At 33.3% G+C, this 22,793-nt stretch overlaps 1 protein-coding gene across 16 annotated transcripts in view; it reads right to left on the reverse strand.

The window, feature by feature from the left end:
- Positions 1-22,793, reverse strand: part of LOC115879891 (oocyte zinc finger protein XlCOF6-like) — a 596,405-nt gene that overhangs the window by 532,603 nt on the left and 41,009 nt on the right. Inside the window, exon 5 of one of the 16 annotated variants that reach the window (XM_030896930.1) lies at positions 8,308-9,406. The exons of 14 other annotated variants lie outside the window; for them this stretch is intronic. In XM_030896930.1, coding sequence (XP_030752790.1) covers positions 8,323-9,406 — 1,084 coding nt within the window. In that variant the 3' untranslated portion in view covers positions 8,308-8,322. Of the gene's footprint in view, positions 1-8,307; positions 9,407-14,736; positions 15,872-22,793 lie in introns of those variants that run through there. One more of the 16 variants, XM_030896928.1, reaches the window with a different exon arrangement.

Below are 22,793 nucleotides of genomic sequence, written 5' to 3' on the forward strand. Positions count from 1 at the left end.
TGAAGGAAATCGAATCCTTGCATCACTTCTTGTGTATCCACCGACCGGGTATCGTCGTGAAGAACTGGCTGCCGTTTCGTGAAGCATTCCCTGTTGGTAGTTAACAGGTCTTCCTAGAGAAGGATTAAGGCTTCCAAAGCATATTTGGTCAGAGACGTGGTTGGATTTGTTGATTTGTATGGACCGCCGACCAATTTCCGTAAGGGATTAAATAGCCTAATTTTTCCGACCGCTATTCCGACTCCACATGCCCAAGAAGTCCCCGAGAGTTCCAAGGTATGCTATAATTCTTCTGCCTATTCTAAGTCAATGCTCAACTGATTTTTTATTCGTATTGTTGACTGGTTTTCGACTTTTCCACACCCACGTGGTGTAGAAAGATTAGTTGAGTGTTATCTTTCTTAAATCTTATTTGGTTGTTCGTAATTGTAGAGCAAGAAGACCGATCCAGACCGTAGCACAGAACAGTCCAGAATTCCATCCGTTCCTGTTGTCCGTGTAGAGGTACCCGTTGGACATCATAAACCCTCGTTGAGGTAAAGTTCAGATCTAATTAGTCCCTCTTTGTTACCTTTATTAACTCCTACACGAGGGTCTGTTGTTACTTGAGGGTCTTTTCTAAGACAACCAATATTATTTAGGGTTTTTTATGTTCACCATTTGAAATCTCAACACCTACCTTTCACCTGTACCTCTGCTGACATCCGTGGGCTCCAGTGACAGTACACCGAGCTGCTGTACACCGCCGTAGCAACCCTGTAGCTATAAGCCGTAGCTCGGCCCGACAAGTTTTCAAGTATATCACATCGAGTAGAGTAAGACTGTTTAGATATTAGTTAGATTTAGTTTGCTATTTGTATTCCGCCCTTAGAGTATACTTAGTTTAAGTTAAGGGGGATGACGTCTTAGTTTTAGTATAGCTTAGAACATTTTCAATTTTGCGTGCATATTTTTAGTAATTCCTATCGATTTAAATTTCTTAATATATTTCAATCGTTTACATTTCATTAATTTCTTTTCTTTATAACTTTTTAATATTTTAATAAATTGCTTAAATATGTTTAGTAGTATTATAAAGCTCGGAAAAAGAGAGAGTAAAGAATCCAAAACTGCTTGGCGCATATCCATCAAAGGGCAATAGAGGGAGCGACAACATCTCACCTCTTCTCCGGCACGGAGAGAAAAAAGCCAGAATAGAAGGCCGTCCAACACCGGGAGGCAAGCAGGGCATCACCAGTTTTGTCGAAATTGCTGGACAAGTGAAAATGGCGGTGCTGCCAAAGGATTTTCCAGAGGTTGCACTGACCACCGACCAGCAAACGGCTCTAGAAGAGGCTATACTGGACGAAGTATAGGCGACCGGATGGCAACACAACGATCTACAAAATATGGATCAGCTGCGTTTTGCGGAGATACACTTTCGGGTGGGCATGATCCTCATAGATTGTGTATCTCAAGAATCGGCGAATTGGTTGGTGGAAGTCGCACCTAAGCTTAAAAATTGGCAAGGGCCGGAACTGCTTACAGTGAAGGGAGAAAACATCCCTAAAGGGGCGGCCATCGCGGTCTTTCTGCCGAGGAGCAAGGAAAAAGACACCACCTACCTGCTGAGCCTTATCCAGGGTTAGAACTCCAATGTAAGGACATCGAGTTGGTGAGTCATCAACTCGTGGGAGGAGGGTTATGGTCAGGTCCTCACAATAGGAATTGACCTCAAATCCAAGAAGGCAATAGAGAAAGAGGGACATATCCTCTATTATAGATACGGGACAACACCGGTATCAGGTCTAAGGAGAGACCAAGTTAAAGAAGTGGAGAAATGGAGACAGATCCTCCAGCTACACCTCACTGGTACCTCAGCCGGAGGCAAGCTCCTCGACTGTGAAGGACACGGAGGGCCAAACTCCAACAGTGAAAGGGTGTGGACCCTCGGAGGAAGAACACTTTAGGAAGGAAGGCACAATAGATCTTCAAGGTCGCAGTGATTAACCATCCCTCTCACTCATTCTAATTTTATAATACCTACTAGGAATGGAAACTGAAATATATACAAATTTAAGTGAGAAAAAAATATAAAAAACGGAAAAAGCGATCGCGTTTATTGATTTTCATAAAATTTGAGAGGGACTTCTCCCACCACAAAAAAAAAGGTTACTTTAATACAAAAATGCATGTGTTCAGGACACTTAATATTTCTAGTACCCCAAAAGTAACAATACAGATGCAAAAATAATAACTTTTCGCCCCACCAAACTATCGAAAAGCAGTGAAAATAGGGAATTAATCTCCCCCCAAAATGGAGGTAATTGAGAAAAATGGAGGTAATATTTAGCTTAAGGTCATTTTAAATAAGAATCGGCAAGAATAGTGTCAAGACCGATTTTCATGCAGACCAGTGCTTTCAGGATCGTAAAGAATCGTTTATAAATACTGTAAATACTTCCAACATTATCTGCAAATTTAAAAAAAAGTACTAAAGCCTTACATTCCTATGTCGTTTCTCTTATGCCTATTAGAATGAATTCGTAATGCTCTGCGACTATTAAACGTCTTTTCGCAATATATGCATATGAAATCTGGCTTTACACTAGGCTGCTCATTATCTGGAATTTCTATGTTATATTCTTCAATTTTTATTGCATACCTAAAATAATCGGTAATAAATTATACAAAGAAAATAAAATAGTAGAAATACTACAGCAAATTAGATTTGTAGCGATTATAGATTATCTTGCAAAAAAAAAGAATGATCGTATACAAAATAAATTACATTTACCTTACCACATTAATCTGACTTGATCCAAATGTTTTCACTACACTAGTTTAATTCCATCAGCTATCTACCTACAGTTTGGGGAGCACTACGCACCCATATACCAGGTTAACCTAGTGCTTCAAAAAGCACCAAAATATCAAATTTTCTATTTGGGATTTTCACTCCAGATTTTTTTTAAAAACTATGCGAGCAGAATACCTACTTATCGTAGTGCACTAGGAATTACAATCTAGAAGCAAATTGCCCATCCCGGGAATTTCGGGACATCATGATACAATCCCGAGATAAATCCCGGAATTGAATTGTTAATAAATTAAATAAGATTTTTTAAGAAATTCTATTAAAAATCCCGGGATCACCGGATTGAGATCCCCCAAGCGCACATTGTAAAATATTTTCTTATATACATGTTGATTCATATATTTCTTTTACCAAAATTGTATTTTTTAAATAGAACGCTGCATATTGTTGTAACAAAAGACTTGCAGTAAGACCAAGACTACTTATTAACTGCAAGACCAAGAGTGTCTTGGTCTTACATTTGCTCATCACTACTCAACATAATCAATCATATTGTCGTGTGATAATACAAAAATCTTCTGATATGCAAAAAGTGAGTTAGGTGGGTAAATAGCAAAAAGAGTGAAAAAGAAAAGTTGTTCACCATTTAATTTGACGTCTATTTATCAAGTTTCATAAATATACAGATGCGTTCAAAAAATATCACATTATCAATTAATTTTAGAAAAATAGACATTTTTCTTTTCGTGTGAACGGCACAAGAGAAAGTGAACCACATAAAACATTTTCCCATGCAGGAATTTTATTTTTTACCGTACCGCAATAAATTTAAAAAAAAATTGTTAATTTTCGGACTACCTGCTTTGAAAGAATGGCCTACAGAAAACAAAAAAAAATATTCAAAATAACTTTATTGACTTTCTGAATTATATGATGACAAAAAGTACATATTATGTTGGATTGAAATTTATCTTTTCGATAAACCATTGCAACAAGTTTGATAACATAAAAATTAACATACAGTGGTGGCCAAAAGTATGGAAACTTTTTACTTTTTAAAATATCACAGAAAATATTGCTATGCTTAAACTCTCAGGAATATAAATGAACAGCTTATCAGCAAATAAAAGTATTCCAAAAATTACACAGCGAAAAAAATCTGTTTAGCAGTTTTTGTAGGAGAACAATATATTTCTTGTGGCCAAAAGTATGGAAACCATAAATAAATACATTAAAATTATTTAGTTTAAGCTGATAAACGGTACGATTTGCTTCAGATAAATATAAACATCATGCCCAAGTCGAAATATTTCTCTACGGATTTAAAAAATAAAATAGTTGAATTATACAAGAGCGGTTATAAACAAATTCAAATAAGTAAAAATTTAAACATTTTAAAAGGCAACGTTTCGAAAATAATTCGCAAATTTAATAAAACAGGGAACGTTTCAACAGCTTTTAAGTCAGGAAGACCAAGAAAGTTGTGCAACAGGACAATGAAAGTAATGAAGAGAATATCAATGGGAGATCCAAGAAAAACATCCACAGACATTTCTCGAGAAATGGGTGAAAGGGGAATATCGGTGTCTGCACGCACGGTGAGAAGAAGGTTGGACGACATGGGACTTTTTGGAAGAGTTGCGGTGAAGAAACCACTAATATCAAAGAAAAATAGGATGGCCCGCTTTAAATTTGCTCCAGATCATCTCACCTGGTCTTATCAGAAATGGAATACTGTACTGTTTAGCGACGAAAGCAAGTTTCAACTGTTTGGTAGTGACAGGAGACGTTATGTCCGAAGACCAAAACGTACACGGTACAGCCATAAGTACCAGATACCCACAGTAAAACATGGGGGTGGGAGTATAATGGTATGGGGGTGTTTTTCTCGCTCAGGTGTTGGTCCTTTTGTTAAAATTGATGGGATAATGGACCGTTTTTTGTACAAAGACATATTGGAGAATAATATGCTGCCTCATGCTGATGAAGAAATGCCACTCAGATGGTTGTTCCAGCAAGACAATGATCCCAAGCACAAATCTCGGTTTGTTCAAAATTGGTTAAATGAACATAATGTTCCGCTAATGGATTGTCCCTCACAGTCTCCGGATCTTAACCCCATAGAAAATTTATGGGATCATTTGGATAGCAAAATTCGAAGCCATTCTATTTCAAATAAAAATGAATTATGGGAAGTGCTAAAAACTGAATGGGCGGCCATTTCCAGTAAATATTGTACGAGATTGATCGATTCGATGCCACGAAGATGTAGAGAAGTAATTAATTCAAAGAGATATTCCACTAAATATTAGTAATTTTTATATTATTTTGAATTTTAATAAACATTCTTCTTAAGTTTCCATACTTTTGACCAAGAAAATATTCATAATTATTTATATATTTTTTGATAGCTGTAATTTTTTATTTAAATGTATTAGGTTTTGTAGGAAATTATTTGTAGGTCACGATTATATAAGTCGTTTTATTTCATATTTTAATTTCTCAGCATAAATAACAAATTAAAAAAGTTTCCATACTTTTGACCACCACTGTATCTAGTAAATAATTACCCTAAGTTGACAAAAACCACATAAATACGTGCAGAAGCACAAGCAACCTGTAGGAAATAGAGACAACCTGACAATTACCCTGCAAGTAAAGTTATAGAGTCCATTCTGTTTAGATGTCCATTAGGGTGGAACGAAAAAAAAAATTGTTTCCAAAATATTTTCACACAAGCCTCAAAATGTGCCTTTAGATAAGTAATTTTTTTTCTCAACAGCTGAGCGCCCTGTCTTTGTATCTTCAGGTTCCTCGCGGGCCTTAAAAGCTGAGATATTTTGAAAAATATTTGTTTTTTTTGCCCGTCAACATATTTGATAATTATTTTTTTAACACACTGCTTAATATGACTATAAAAAACCCAATAATGTTATCCAAACTAAATCACTTAAATTAATGATTACCGGTTCCTCAATATATTTGAAACTTGTCCACCTGCATGATAAACTACCATCCGTGGCACTTGCCTGTGACAAAACTGAAGTTTCAGATCACGCTGCCGCTATAATCGCAAATTCTGTTTTAGAGGATATTGGAGAAGTGTCTAAAAGCAGTTCTACACAGATAGTAGATAGAATGAAGATCAGGAGGGCCAGAATGTCTCAACGTAACGTTTGTACTAGTGTATTAGGTGAAATGTCGTTATTAGGCGTGTTTTTTGATGGTCGAAAGGACTCTACTATTGTTTATATTACGATAAGAATAAAAGGAAGAGAAAACGCGTTGTGGAAGAACATATTTCTATTTTAAGTGAACCCGGAACCCGGTTCTAAGTATTTGGGCCATGTCACACCGGAAAGCGGATCTGCATGTCATATAAAACGGTTTTGGTTAATTTCTTGAAAGAAAAGTTTGACTTGACCGAACTTTCTGATTTAGTAGCAGTTGGGACAGATGGAACTGTTGTGAATACGGGAGTGAAAAATGGCGTTATTCGTTTGTTGGAAAAAGAATTGAAACGTCCCTTACAATAGTTAATTTGGTTATTCCATTTAAATGAACTTTGCTACATTTAGTAAAAGTACTAGATGGTGAAACTTCGGGTCCCGGTGGACTCAAAGGTGTTATTGGACAGAAACTAGATAACTGTGAAACAGTAGTTAAGTAGTTAGATAAAATTCAGAAGACTTGAAACTGTCTAATAAAACACGCCTAATAACGACATTTCACCTAATACACTAGTACCAACGTTACGTTGAGATATTCTGGTCCTCCTGATCTTCATTCTATCTACTATCTGTGTAGAACTGCTTTTAGACACTAGTCCAATATCCTCTAAAACAGCATTTGCGATTATAGCGGCAGCGTGATCTGAAACTCCAGTTTTGTCACCAGCAAGTGCCACGGATGGTAGTTTATCATGCAGGTGGACAAGTTTCAAATATATTGAGGAACCGGAACAATAATTTAAGTGATTTAGTTTGGATAACATTATTCGGTTATATTTTATAGTCATATTAAGCTGTATGTTAAAGGTAAAAGATAAATAATTATCAAATATGTTGACGGGCAAAAAAACAAATATTTTTCAAAATATCTCAGCTTTTAAGGCCCATGAGGAACCTCAAGATACAAAGGCAGAGCGCTCAGCTTTTGAGAAAAAAAAATTACTTCTAAAGGCACATTTTCAGGCTTGTGTGAAAATATTTTGGAATTTTTTTTTTCGTTCCACCCTAATGTCCATTCAGACTCCCTTCTAAACAGGGTGTCCCAGAAATAAGTGCAAGTATTTTAAGGTGTGTATCTCGAAAAGAAAGCTTCAAATCTTACAAGTTTATATGAACTTTTTGTTTTATTTTTGCAAGTTCTATCGTCTATTAAATTTTCCCGATTAAAATCTGAGACACCCTGTATATAGATAGTTATTTTTCTTTGAAAATTTACAAAAAAAAATTTTGCTAAAATTTTGAGAACCACTGGATCTTTTTTGGATTTTCTTTCTTGTAAATTTAATCTAATACCTATGTTACCATATTATCAAGAAATTACATTTCTTAACTAAAAACTAAAAAAAATCCAAAAAATTCTTCAAAATTTTCAAAGAATTTTCAAAAAAAAATTTCGCGAAAAAACCTCATAGGCGTGTTTCTGAGGTTACTACCAGTTAAAATACTTGCACTTATTTCTGGGACACCCTGTATAGATAGCAAACAAGATTGATAGTTTATCTTGCTATTTTGAATAATTAAATGTTTTTTAACAGCTTAATATAAAAGTTTACTAATAAAACAATAACATCAAATCCTGACATTAACTCATTCAAATAATATAGTTTGTAACCTAAGCAGCTAGTTTGTAAACTAGCTACTGGGTACCCGTTACTTGGCAAAAATAGGCGGATTCTTTCAAAATAGCAAATGCTTTTGATGAGTTTAAGCAAAAACAGAAAGGCAATCAAAGCTGTGTAGTGGGTCTACTAACAGGGCATTGTAAGCTGATTAGACATCTAAATCTAATGGGATTGACGGATGAAGATATGTGCAGATTCTATCAATCTGAAGAAGAAACGACAGAACACATATTATGTCGGTGCGACGCGACAGCCTGACAGATGTGCGGTTTTCTGTAAGAGGCAATGATAGGTCATTGACAGAGAGCTATATGGAGGGTTCCATCTCCAAGTTGCTAGACTTTTTGAAAAGAAAAGGACTGTAAAATGTAACCTAAGGATCAGAAAAGGACCATAATAGATCTGAAATGGTCGCAGTAGATCAGGCCAATAGCCACCTCGAAAAATCTGGTTAGTTTTAAAACTAGAGAAGTATCAATTTTAATCGTAATATACAAACTCTTAACACTTTCGTTTTATAAGTGTTTATAGTGTCATTAAATAGTATAGTTAATTTCAAATATGACTTGATAAATGTTGATAAAGAGAGCAAGAAATATAACAAGACTAATAATAATAACAAACGCTGGTAAAAAGTAGTTTTTTAGAATACCCAACCTAAAATTGCTGACCATTATCTATGAGTTTTCAAATGATTATCTCGTGATTGTTTCGTAGTGTACGTCTTTTCACAGATCATACAAGCAAAAGGTTTGACTGTGTCATGAATGCGCATATGCACCCTCAAGTTAAAGGGAACTTTAAATGCTTTATCGCACACATCACATTTGTGTTGCAAGGAGCTATCGTTCGAATGAACTATCATGTGTCGCTTCAGATCTGACGAAAGTTTAAAACTTTTTCCGCATTCGGAACAGGAGTGGTTTCTTTGACTCTGGTGATTTATAAGGTGTCGCTCCAAATTCTTGACAGATCGACCACAAACGTTACACAGTTTCGCTGGGGTGTTATGGTAATGTTTTTTCGTACGGTGAGTAATTTTGTGTGCCCTGATTCGTTCCAATTTAAAATACTTCAGACAGATGTGACACTGATCAATTTTATCTCCGTGTAGTTTTCTTTCGTGGGATACAGCTAAGTTTTGGTTGGTAAACTTTTCATCGCAATATCTACAAGACACGTGTTTTTCTCTGTACTGATTTTTCTGGAGTTTTATCATCGACGTGACACTGATATGTTTTAAATGCGTATTCTTTACATGTTCTTCGTACATACTTTTTTTCTTAAACGTGTTACTGCAACATACATATTCATTTATAGGAGTTTGATGTTGTTCAATATGTTTAATCCAACTTGTCTCATCATGCATCTGTTGATCGCAGCATTTGCATGAATAAACCTCTGTATTTTTTGAGCACTCGGCTTCGTGTGCTGTTAAAGCCTCATTAGAAAAAAATATGTTTTTACATAAACCACATTGTAACCTACTAGATTCCGCCAACTCTTGAATGCGCTTTTTATGGAGACATTTGTGGCTTAAAAAATCCTGAAGCACAAACTGGCTGCAAACTGCACAGAAATAAAGGCAGTTATGATGCTGTTGAAATTCTAATACATTATAAGAACTGCAACAATTTTTACAATACATAAAAATAAAAGCTTTTAAATTATCCAAATGTCGCTTAAGTGATTCTGAGTTGGCAAAACTTTTGTTGCAAAAGGAACAATAAGATTTTTCCGATTGAGACTTCCATAACCTAAAATAAATAAATAGAAGCAATTTATTCAGTGTTGTAGTACCTATTACACACATAATAAAAATTTTATTTTATTTACACTTTTTAAATGGAAAATATAAAAATGTACTCATAATATTTTTCTTAAGAATATACAATGCTCGCTTGAATAGGATTTTTACTTCAATTTTCAGTAATTTGTATTTTAAATACAGAATGCATAAACATGACTGCTCTAAAGAATTATTTTAAATACTAGTATATGTTATATTTTTAATTAAGTATCAATATTATTGAAAAAAAATGTGCATTTTGACTCCTGGAGTGTTAAACCAAAATGACAAGAGGATATATTTAATTACACAGAAACAATTGGAAGCGTGTTTTGACGCTTCGCTCGCTATGCTACGTTCACAAGAATAGAACAGATGAGCCTCTAATAGGCAATATCTTACAAGTTTAATTAATACCTTGAAAAAGTCGCAAATGAATTAAAAAGCGTCAAATATGACGATGCCTGAAAATTCAACTGAAACTGATTTGCCACTACAATCAGTAGTGATGTTGGTAGCGAATATTTCCATTCGAATTTTGCAGGAAATTTCAGAAATTTCCGAAATATTCGGTCCCAAAAACGCGAATATTCGCAAAAATCCGAATTTTGCAAGAAATTTCTTTTCAAAATTCAAGACATTGAGCAAAAATTTAACGAAAGTGTATCAAGTATGCCGATTCTTAAGTCAGAGGAAAAAGAATGCTTCTCCGCTTTACAAAATAAAAAACTTATGGCTCCTGAACCAATGCATTTTGCGGCGAATCTCTTGGACCCCTGTTTCCTGGGTGAGCACCTTAACAATGAAGAACACATAGCCACTATGGAATTTATCAACAATATCACCAACAATCATCCTCAGTTTGTCAATAATAAGCCGTTTTACAGATGTAACAAATTATTGCGCCAAATCGGGTTTATGGGCTCTCGACTACGTTTGGATGTCAGTTAAAAATGTAGACTGTCTAAGTTGGTGGCAAGCAATGTGTAAAAATACTCAGTTGAAATCGAGGTTGAAATATTTAGCTGTTGCTCTGCTGTCTTTACCAACGTCATCTGCAGCCACAGAGAGGAGAAGTTTCAGTACTTACAGTTTTATCCATACTAAAAAAAGGAATCGCTTAACTGCATAAAGAGCCGGTAAAATAATGTTCGTAGCTCATAACAATAAATAAATTATTACCATAAAAACAAAAAGTGGATATGAAGCATGATATTCAACAACATGAAATTCCTCCAGAACCACTAGAACTCGTAGAGGTAGAGGTCCATCCTTCAGAATCAGAACCAGATGATACATCAAATATATCTGATTTGGAAATAGAAACTGACGAAGACAGTACTACTACTACTATAATACCCTATGAAGATGGGACCAGCTCGGCGCCTGATATTCCGGAATAGAATAATTCAGTTATTTGTGTTTTACGTTTTTTAAATTTATATTTCGTGCTTTTTTGTTTTTTTTTAAATTCATAGTCATAGTTCGTGGTTTATGCACAAAATACAAATGATTTTTGTTATGGGTTATGTTTATGACTTTTATGGGTTATGTATTGTTTATTAAAAATATAACAACTAATATTATGTTTATTGTTTTTTTTCCGCTTACATGTTGGTATCAAATGTCTATCTAATTTATTCCTTTATTGTATCGACAAATATGTAAAATTGTAAAATTTCCTAATATTTCATAAATTTCCGAAAGTTTCCGAAAGTTTCAGAAATTTCCTGCAACTATAAAAAATTTCTGAAATATTAACATCACTAACAATCAGAGAAGTATATCGTAAAAAAATAAAGGGCAAAAGCATCAAAATATTGACAGATAGTAGGCATTTTAAACCCTTGAAGTAGAGGTGGGTAAATCAATTCATTTTAAATAGCAGTTGAAGCAGCTGTTACTACTTCCAAATAACAGCTTCAAAAAGCTGCTCTAAAGTAGCATATTTTAGCATCTTTAGACCTACAGTAAAAGACCTTTAGCTATAGCAAAATAGTAGAGAAGCACCTAATCGTTACAAATAATTGACTGTTCAGTCGGCAAAACTAAATACATACTCCAAACCATTGGGCTTGTACGCAAAAGATGCGTACAACTTATTTTAGATAGGAACTATCGGAAACAAGAAATAGCTAGCTTATCCGATAGTCCAACAGCCTTAAAAACGATCAACTCAGTAACCACCAATTCGTAGTTGGTCAAAGAATGCTTAGAGAAGCTAAACAATTAGGCAAAGAAAATAAAGTACTCCTACTCTCGGTGCCAGCCCACCAACTGATAGAAGGTTATGAAAAAGCAAACGATCTGGCTATAAAAGGAGCGAATACTCCAATAACTGGATCAGAAGCGTTCTGCTTCCCAAGTGGGAACGAACTTAAAGAACTTAATGTTAAAACTTAACATTCTAAGACACTCGAAAAACAACACAGACCAAGAAAAATTAAGATTTTGCATGATTTAAGTAAGAACAATCTTCGAATTGTCACGGGATTTTTAACATGACACTGTCTTCAATGAACATTTAAGTAAAATAAAGCTAAGAAACAACGCCGAATGTAGATTCCGTAAGGAAAATGGGGAAACAACAGAACACCCATAGAGGTTAAAATAAATAATAAGAACACCTCATCACTGAGTGCGCCGAAACAAGCATTCGTACCATAATCTTTGTTACGACTGATATCAGAGATGGAGAACTAACCTCTGTAAATCGGTCCCAAATACTGGGTTTTGTAAAAGCCCTCACTGATAAAAAAGATAGACTTGAACTAAAGTCGTCATCGTTCTTGAAAAAAAATTTAGTGGCAAGAGAATTTATTTTAGCGTAAAAGAAAATATTTTGCCTGAATTCAAGAAAACTGGTTCTCTTGAAAAATTCGAAAATTTCTCTTGAATCTATTTTCATTCAACCAAGTGCAAGTTACTTTGTTTTAAGATAATAAGAAAAATACGCTAGGAAGTATTTCATTCAAGAAACATGGTCATTTTAGCTAAATACTCTTTTGATGAAAAATAATAACCACACGCAAAGACGATGACGAAGGACGGTATATACAATCAGTCGGCATCGGCAGTCCGATCAGTCGTACATCATAGTACGCACGGGTTTTGTTGCTTGGAATTTTGCATAATTTGCTTTTTAAACGCATATCGTATAACAAATTAGTGATCGTTATTAACATGCATTTGTCATTTTTTATGGACAAATTTTAGCATATATGGATTCTTTAAAGGAGTTTCTGAAAAAATGGAAATTAGAGCGTGTATTTGCTATATTTGAAGGTAAGAGACATTTACCTAATGCACCTGTTTAGATAATGCATGTGTGACTATAGATAGAATAAGAATATAGGTATCGATTTTTTTATGCAAATAATTACAAAAATTTTAGAATTTCAAGTCGTATTAAAAAATTCAAAATGTGACCAAAGCTTATAATTTTAATAATTTATTTGCTTTACTTATTTGCTGATAAATCGTGATGTAACATTTTTTTGTAATTTGTAGAGTGATGAACCACCCCAAAAAATACCAGCGAGTGAAGAAGCAGAAATAACTACTATCGAGGAAAATAATATCACTTTACTTACTACAGACCAGGAAAACCTAAATTTATCAGAAAATAATATACCTCGTAATATGCCTGTATATAATGTATAGACTTCTCTTAAATCAAAATAAATTTTAGTTGAGTCAATAGTATTCGCTATTGGTTTAAGAAAAGTGTCTCTTTAATCAAGAAATGTCCCTTTTCAATCAAGAATTTTTGCATGAATCAAAGAGACTATTGTTCTTGTAGCAAGAACTTCTTTGCATATTCATTTTGGGTCAAGAATGAAATTCTTCTATTCTCTAAAGTAATTTTTTAAAGCTTATGAAAATAAGCATATAGTTAATGCATTGGGTAAAGAAACGTCGTTCTTGGCCCTATTGAAAAGCGCCAATCTTTTGGGTCAAAGTCATATTCATTTCGACTGAGAGATCCTTTTTTTCAGTGCTGAGATTATAATATGATTAGTTATAACTCAAGTAAGGAGGACACAATAGATATATTATAAGGTCGCGGTGATACCTAACTATCACCCCCCCCCCTCATACAATCTACAATTCAATTGACATGAAGTTGAACGAAGGGGTTTTGATTGCTTGGGTTTCAACCATTGTTTTGTGGTGGTCTGTTCTGTTTTACAGCTTATTACTTATCGCATCGATGACATATATCAGGCGTCTCAATGCAAAACCCGACAAGTCACACATTTTTGAAAAATGAGTTCTATACAAATTTTATTCGTTATCCAAAGAGCTGTCAAATTTCATATTTTCTTGCAAATATCGACATTATCTATAAGATATTTAGTATGGAAAATCTGGTCTAAATGCAAAAAGCGACAAGTCCTATCAGGATTTAAGTTCAAACACCAACATGTGCCTCGTCAACCAACAGAAATGAGTTAGGTCATCTGAATGTTACCTGATTAACTAAGTGCAGAAGTTCTGTTCTGCTGAAAGTTTAAATTCTGATGTTTTATCCTAGTTAAAAGCTATAGGTGTATTATTATTTCTTACCTACATTTGTTTATCTTCCATAAAGTTTTAATAAAATAACAGAATTCATTTTATTTTGATTACATTCAACATCGTTTTTAGTCAAAACCTGTGGTCAAAACCCGACATGTCCAAATTAAAATCCCAGTTTACAACAAAGCTCCCTGAATTAGATTTTTATGCATGATATTTTCAAGATATAATTCGCCGGATAAATTCAATGCTTTAGATTTATTATTCTTTTACTATTCGTAATATTATAAATCGTTTTTTGATTTCTGTAAAATTTCTTTCAATGGACTTCGGATAGACGTCGGATTTTGCATTTAGACGCCTGATATGTAAATTCATTTAAAGACTAAAGCATAAAAACCCTACAAAACTTCAAGAAGCAATGAAATAAAACAGATAACTGCAAATAGACTAAAGAATATTTACAGTACTCCAAATAAGGAAGAATCAATGACATCTTTTGCCATTTCCTGAAGCAGTCTTCAAATTGCAACTGGTATAACATTCCCGGGAGACACTTCTCAGTATCATTAAATCTTCTTTTCTAAATTAAGAGCTTGCTGGTCACCTCTCCCGTAGGAGAATTTACATGGTGTCCGATAGTATCTAAGTACTGCGGTCTGCGGTCCCTCAAGATAGCACTCTCTCCACCGATTAGCTCAGATCAGAGATTATCATTTATTGTCCACCAATTCCTTTCTTTTCCTAGTTTTAAAATATCATAGATAAGACTTTTTTTCAAGTAGATTATAACTAACAACTCAAAACCCTGTTATGCGTTTTCATATGGTTATCTCTCCACTGTTTAGTTGTAAAAGTCTTCTGACAAACTAAACAATGAAAAGGCTTAATGGCATCGTGCGATCGCATATGGACCTTTAAGTTGTATCCAACCTTAAACCGTTTTCCACAAATCTGACATATATGTTTGGCATCGTTACTGTGGACTAGCATATGCCTCTTTAGGTCCCAATGAAACTTGAAGGATTTGGAACATAGTTGACATTTGTGTTTTCGTTTGCCTTCATGGCGCACCATATGATTGTCGAGATTCCTGACTCTAACTCCGCACACGTTGCAAATCTTATCGGGCGTATTCTTATATTTTTCCTGCAAGCGATGTGAGATGTAGTGGGATTTGATGCTTTCCATTTTGATGTACTGAAAACATATCTCGCATTTGGTCAGTTCAGAACCGTGTTCCTTTCTTTCGTGAGATACAACCCAATTTTTGTTTTTAAATGTTAAATGACAAAACCGACAAGGTATTTGAGACCCTGTTTTAGGATTAGTTTCTTTAAGATTATTTTTTCTTATTTTCGGTATTTTATACATTTTAATGTCACTAAAATGTTTAGAATTCATATGATCAAGAAACAGTGTTTGAGATTCTAATTTCACTTCGCAAAATATGCACTGTATATCATTCTTAGCCCGTTGGTCTCTTATATCTACAATATGATTATTCAGATCTGTGACATTAAAAAATATTAAATCGCAGCACCGACATCCGAAGATGCTTGTATCCGAACTATAACATTGTTGTTCATGGTTGGCTAAATTAGCACGCGAAAAAAAGATTTGTTTACAAAATTTACAAAACACTCGATTTTGATGCGCCATTTTCTGTAGAGATTCCTTATGAAAGCATAAGTGTTCCTTATAATTCTCTGGAGACACGTATTCGTGACAAGCCATACAAACTTGAGTAAAATTATGATGATACTTGGACTCGTCCAAAGAAACCAATTTGTCGCAATTTTTACAAAACACTGAAATAAAAGCTTCCAAGTTCTTTTGGTGGCGTTTCAAGAGGGTCTTAGAATGAAATGTCTGTTGACATATGTCACAAATATTCCTCCTTTTAGAATTCCTAAAAAAATACATCATCACAATATAACTCCAGCATCTAATATTTCAATATTGTTTTCGTTAAAACAAAACTGTCTTATAATACCGTATGATCGAAAAAAAAACAGCTTTCAGTTGGCTGTGAAATGCCGATCGATGACATTTCCCATATAATTTTACACATAAAATGACACCGATCTTCATTTCTTAGCCTACTCTAATGCCGATTTTTTTTTAAATCACACGGTATTATGTATAAGTTACTCAAATGAAAATCGTTCCTAAGGTACAAAATATTCCAATACCTATTTTGAAGCTTGCCCGTATTTTTGTGTCGTTAATAAATGTATTCGATCGTTGTTGGATATTCAAGACATATTTGAAATTAACAATTCAGTAGATAGTATTACTCAAGAACAGTTAACCTAATAGGACTGCTCATTCGGCCAAAAGTGTCCGCCAGGTGCATGCGAAAACTACTCGCTTTGTGACGTCATTGTAGCCCTTGTCATGGTTATTAGTCCTTATCCGGCAACCTATAATACACACACGTGCATTATTGTTTACCGAATGCAAAACGTTCATTACTTAGTTTATTTATTTAAACACCTTATATGTATGCAGTATAGAAAATTAACTGTATAAATCGTATTAGATACTCGGATAATGCATTTTTAAGAACAGCAGTTCCCAGCATCACCTTTTGCAAGCATTCTTTTTAGAGTACTTCCATATTTTGCTTTAAAATAATTAATAAACAAAATCGTGGGCACTTAGTATGCACTTTGTCACAATCCACAACACAAAATGAACGTATTTATACACTATATAGCTCTAAAAACTTTAAAGACACCTTTTTCACATTTAAAATTGACAAAATAATTAACTCAAAATTTCTCAGCTGTTATTTTTATAAGTTTACCATAGGCAACTAATAATACACACTATCATGACAAGGACTACAATGACGTCACAACTGTCAGCTGAAGCGCGGGAAGAGGCGAACGTACGTCTTATGAGGATGAGCAATCCTATTAGTTTACCGTTCTTGAGTATTACTAGTCTTTTTAAGCACGGTTGACACGGTACAAGTGAAGATGCTGCTTGGATAATAAAAACCGATTTAAATCAGTTGAACCAAGCAGCGTGTAAGTGGTGCTTGATCCAAGTAGTCGAAATGAACACTTTATTGAAAATAATAAAATGAACACTTTATTAAAAATAGTTAAAAGAAAAATGAACGCCACTAACCAGAAAAGGCGCTATGGGGGGAGGCTGACACCCATAGACCTGCCAATGATGTTGTATCTAGGGCGAGCGGTTTTTGAAAGTTGATAAAAATATGATTTTGGTCCAAAAAATCCTATTCCGTGCAAATTTGTCACCACCCCCTCCAAAAAAATGTCTAGATCTGCCACTGCCACTAACATAAAATATGATTTTGATGTTTTTTAAATGAGGCAACCAAAAATACAACATTTTCCCCTTTGTAATCTATATCTATCTAGAACTGTTTTCGAGAAAAAATAAAACCACATAGCAAGTAAAGTATTAAAATTCGATATAACAATTCACAATTTACAACATTGATTATTTACAAAAAAATACACAGGGTGAGTCTTAAATCAGTGTAAATATTTTCAGGGCTGGTAAAGCTCGATAAAAGAAACATATTTTCTCTTTACCGTTTTTCAAATAAGTCCAAAATAACTAGGGTTCAGAACCGGGAAACCCCGGTACCGAAAGGACCGGGAATTCCCGATTCTTTTGAGACATCGAAGAACCGGGACTCGAAATTATTAATTCCCAGTTCTTTCGGTACTTTCAGGACTCGCTAATAATAATTAAAATCATATTTTTTGATACGTGTGAAAGACTTTTGATACTTTCTAGTGGTCGAAATCAAACTCTTCTAAATAAGTAGTGATACTATCTCTAACTGTTCTTACTCCTGAAGTTATTTTGAAGTTTCTATAATGTTTATTAGCAATTATTGAAGTTTAAATATGTTATTTTATTATTTAGTATAATATTGCTGAATGTATTAGTTATATTTTTTTGTGTTGGCATTTGCATTTTTAATTGATAATGTTAAGGTTTTTTCAAATTTAGTTAAGTTGGTTGATGTAATTTTTAAGCTACCTATGTGTTTTTTTTTCGCTCGTGGTATTTATGTTCATGTTTACTTTCTTATGACTTAATAATTTGATATTATTTTAATTTGAAACTCAATTTTTTATCGGTATTCCTTTTGAGAACCATCCCTTGCTTGCTAATAATTGACGAACTCCAGAATCATTGAACGAAAATATTTTAGTGCGGTTTCGGAAACTCTAATTAATATTACCAATTAGAGTTCAGATCTTTTTGGTCATCACAGAACCGGGCCTCGGGAACAATAATTAAAAAATTATTTTTTTTACGATTATTTTTTTCTTACGTGAGAAAGACCTTTGATACTTTCTAGCGGTCGAAATCAAACTCTTCTAAATAAGTAAAGTAATGATGCTAATTCTTATTGTTCTTGTTTCTTTTCTCTTTTGAAGTTGCTATAATATTTATTATGTTATGTTTTAATAGATATTTGCATTTTTAATTCAATATTTTAGGGCTTTTGTCTCAAATTCAGTTAAGTTGGTTTATGTTGTTTGAAGTGAAATTTAAGTTACCTATACTTTTTTCTTTACTTGTGTTCATGTTAATTTTTTCATGATTGATTACTTAATAATTTAATATTATTTTCATTAAAAATCGCATTTGTTTATCCATTTTACTTAAAAACCATCCTTTGCTTTCTGATTGATAAACTGCACCACCATTGAAAAAAATTAGTCAGTACCAAAAGTACCGAAAAAACCGGGAAACCCCGGTTTCTAAGAGGCGCGGTACCGAAATTCCCGGTTCCGAAAAACAGCTCCGGTCCCGGAAACCCTAAAAATAACCGAGCTATTTTACTTTGAAAATTTCAAAAAAAATTGATTTTTCGCTTAAATTTTGAGAACCACTGGATCTTTTTTGGGTTTTCTTTTTTGTAAATTTAATCTACTACCTATGTTGCCATATTATAACGATATTATGTTTTTTTAACTAAAAATTTAAAAAAAAATCCAAAATTTTTTCACAAAATTCCAAATTTTCATAATTTTTTTTTCGCGAAAAAAACCTCGACATGTTTCTGGGGGCGAATTATACTACCCCCAAAAATATTTGCACTTATCCAAGACTCATCCTGTATATATTTTTTATAGATTTAATATCCTGTATTTTTAAAGCTCTGCATTTTCGGATCCATGTACATAGAACTGTAGTCATATGTGGTGATAAGAAATTCCCCCAAAAATTTGGCCATGCATTTTTCGAACACTGTACCGTATTTCCAGTTTAGGCTGGAAAATTTTTCCCGTATATGAAATAAACGTCATTATCAAAACTATTGTTGATTGATATTAACACACAATTAAGGTGCCAAATTTTAAAATTATAGAAGTTTTAATTTTGTACCTATCGAAGAATAGTCAATAATGAATATAAATTCTCGAACTCCTTCTGGTTATTCCAATCTCCACCATTAGTACCATCATCCAAAATGCCTCTAGTTTTCCTACTAGGTATATACTACACGATTATACGCATTATTTCCTTCATTTTACTTCAATTTATGTTATCATACACAATTAATTTATAGCATTTAGGTAAATAAATCAAAAACAAAATAAAAATAAACAATATATTAGTATGACACTACATTCTAAATACTGCATAAATATTTAGCCTATATTATCAACATGCAAATGAAATGAGAATTTCTGATTTCTGATTATAAAATATGTAGGCATCAATCAATTCGTTGGTACTTCCTTAGATCTATTAATACTAATAGTAGTACACAGTCTTCTTCAGTAGTCATAGCTGTTTTGTTATAATTATAAAGAGAGAACAAAATATGATTTATAAGAAAAATGATGTTTTTAAATAAATACCGTATAAAAACAAAGTAAGTACTTATCCACTTCCAATTTTAAATTAAACAGAGCAGCTACATTTCAGAGAGCACAAGCATTCTACTTTTATTTTTTTGTGTCTGTTTAATTTCAACTTTACTATTGTCATTATCAAATATAATCTCTTCTAAAATAAGTTTATTTAAGAGGACTAAATCGACATGAAAACTATTTTTTTTCGATTTAGTAACAAAATTTCCTTATGTATTTTTATACCGAGTGCGTCTCGAAAGTGGCTCACCCCTATTAACTTTTGTATTTTTTTCAGGTAAAATAACGAGATTTGGTGTGTTACTATATGGCTATTGTTTTTGGTCACTTCCTGTTTCACCGGAAATGACTAGAACTTTTGATTTTTAAATAGCACCCTCGGTATATTTCTTTATTCGATAGAAAATGACACTCTGGGTAGAATAATATATCGTATGTCAACTTCTGACATTTTCGTTTAAAAAATCGTATTTAAAATTTCAATCTAGAGTGCCCTGGCTATGTTAAAAACACTAATTTTTAATCAAGGCGCCTTGGAAAAATAGATTTGATCGTCTAGTGTTTTTCGTGTCTTGTCCTGGCGGGTAAAAGATGCCCAAATCGTATTTTTAATCACATCTCAATTTTTTCAAATGGAACATGGATGGCTTATTAGCATATTTGGAAAAAGCATTTTTTTACGAATAATTTGGTACCACTAGTGTTGTAAATGGAAATATTGGAAATTTCCAAACGTGTCTCGGAAATATTGGAAATATTTTAAAAAATACTTAAATCTTGTCATTAACGATTCAAACCCGATGTTTATTAATATATCTTTCATATTTTGTAACCCTATAAACATTAAACTTACTATAGAACAGTTTTACAAACATATAATATGGTGAATATGTCGATTTTGAGGATCCACCAACTTATTTGCACCCTCGCATTTCTCGTCCGGTAAAACAAGAAGTGACCAGAAACAACTGAATACGTGAATCAATCCTAATTTATGTCATAAACTAACATACCAAATCTCGTTTTTTATCTAAAAAAATAAAAAGTTAGGGAAGAGCCACTTTTGAGACGCACCCGGTATATGATGTGATTAGCATAAGATGGTCAATTTTTATGAGTTCTCACATGAATATTCCTGGATTGCTTTGTAGTAAAGGTTTTCTTGCACACGAGACACGAAAAAGGCTTAATATCCTCATGACTAAACATGTGCACCTTCAAATTTTTCTTATCCTTAAAGCATTTACCACATTTCTGACAAATGTGTTTTATTATGTCAGTGTGAACATTCATATGCCTCGTCAGCAACCATTTCAATTTGAAGTCCTTGGAACAAACGTTGCATTTGTGTTTGCGCTCACTTTTATGGATTAACATATGATTATCTAAAACTTTGGTCAAACATCCGCAAATTTGACATACCTTTCTCGGTTTCTTGTTCCAATATTTCTGATATGAATGAGTTTTGTAATGAGACCGAATATTGCCCACCGATAATTCCTTTCCACAAAAACAAGTAACGATTTCAAAGTTATGTTTTTTTAATCGATGTGTTTTCAAAGCAGCTTTAGTAGTAAAGATCATATAACAATATGGACATTCGTAAGTGCCCCTGGCTATTAATTTAAAAATATTCAAATAAGTATTATGTTGTGCTTGCCTGTGAAGCGTAAGATCTTCCACAGTGCTAAATTTCAACATACATAAATCGCATATGGTAGTCTCATTAATTGTTGACCGCTTAATATTGTTTAAATGACAATTGAGTTCATTTTCACATTTAAAAGTACTTTCACAGCATAAACAAGTAAACTTATCTTTTACAATAGTGTTCTTTTCGCAATTGACGGAATGTTTTTCCAAGTGACTCTCAGAAAAGAATATAGAATTACAAACATCACAAAACATACGTCTACTGTCAGCTAGATCCTGTTTATCTTTCAAATGTGGACAAGTATGACTCCTGTAGTTAGTATGAAAATACTCTTGACAAATCGAACAATAATACTTAAACTCGTGATGGAAATAGTACTCTTCTAAAGAGCAAAAACATTGACAAGATTCGCAAAAACCCAGAATATATGCCTCTAAATTTTTCATATGAGCGTTAAGTAAAAATGGAGTTGGAAATGTAGCAGTACAGTAGGTGCACGTCAGAAACCTAAAATAATAGACTCGATTTCATATAAAATTCACATTTATGAGATGAAAAAAAAAATAACCTTGAAGTAAACGGTAGATAGTTTATTTCATATTATAAATATATAAAACTGTGAGTGAAAAGTAAATTAAATCATATATATTATATCGTCCCATTGCTGCCAAAAGTCACTAACTTACTTTTTATTACTTCCGAGAAAAATGCGTCTAAAGATGAATTGCATTGCATAAAGATGTTATAGTTAGTAACTATTCGGTATAAAAATAAAACATAAATAGCCAGAAATCGTAGTTAATGACTTGTAATCGATTCTCCGCTTCAAAACATAGTTAGTGATTGAATTTGGTTGTTCGGAAAAATGTTAGTTAGTGACTTTTGGTAGCAATAGGACGATATATCTTGAAAAAAGTTTGGATTTTTAATGGCGAAATACCAAGGCTTTTTTTCCAAGAAAGGGCCGCGCCGCAAAGGTAATAAAATATATATGTATTTACTATAAAAAAATAATGTAACGCTTTACAAATACATCCATATAATTAAAGCTATTAAAAAGTTCGAGAAGTTATGGAAAATACAGCACCCACAGACAAAGAAAATGTAGCATTTATGCAATTGGCCTTATAAAGGGTGAGTCTTAAATAAGTGCAAATATTTTCAGGAATGGTATATTTCGACCCAAGAAACATGATTATGTTTTTTGACGAATGAAAATTTGGAATTTTGTATTTTTTTTTAGTTTTTAGTTAAAAACCACAATTTTTTTAATAATGTGGCAACGTAGATAGTAGATT

Source organism: Sitophilus oryzae, unplaced genomic scaffold, assembly GCF_002938485.1.
Source record: "Sitophilus oryzae breed Bouriz unplaced genomic scaffold, Soryzae_2.0 scaffold_158_pilon_pilon, whole genome shotgun sequence".
Classification (NCBI taxonomy): domain Eukaryota; kingdom Metazoa; phylum Arthropoda; class Insecta; order Coleoptera; family Curculionidae; genus Sitophilus; species Sitophilus oryzae.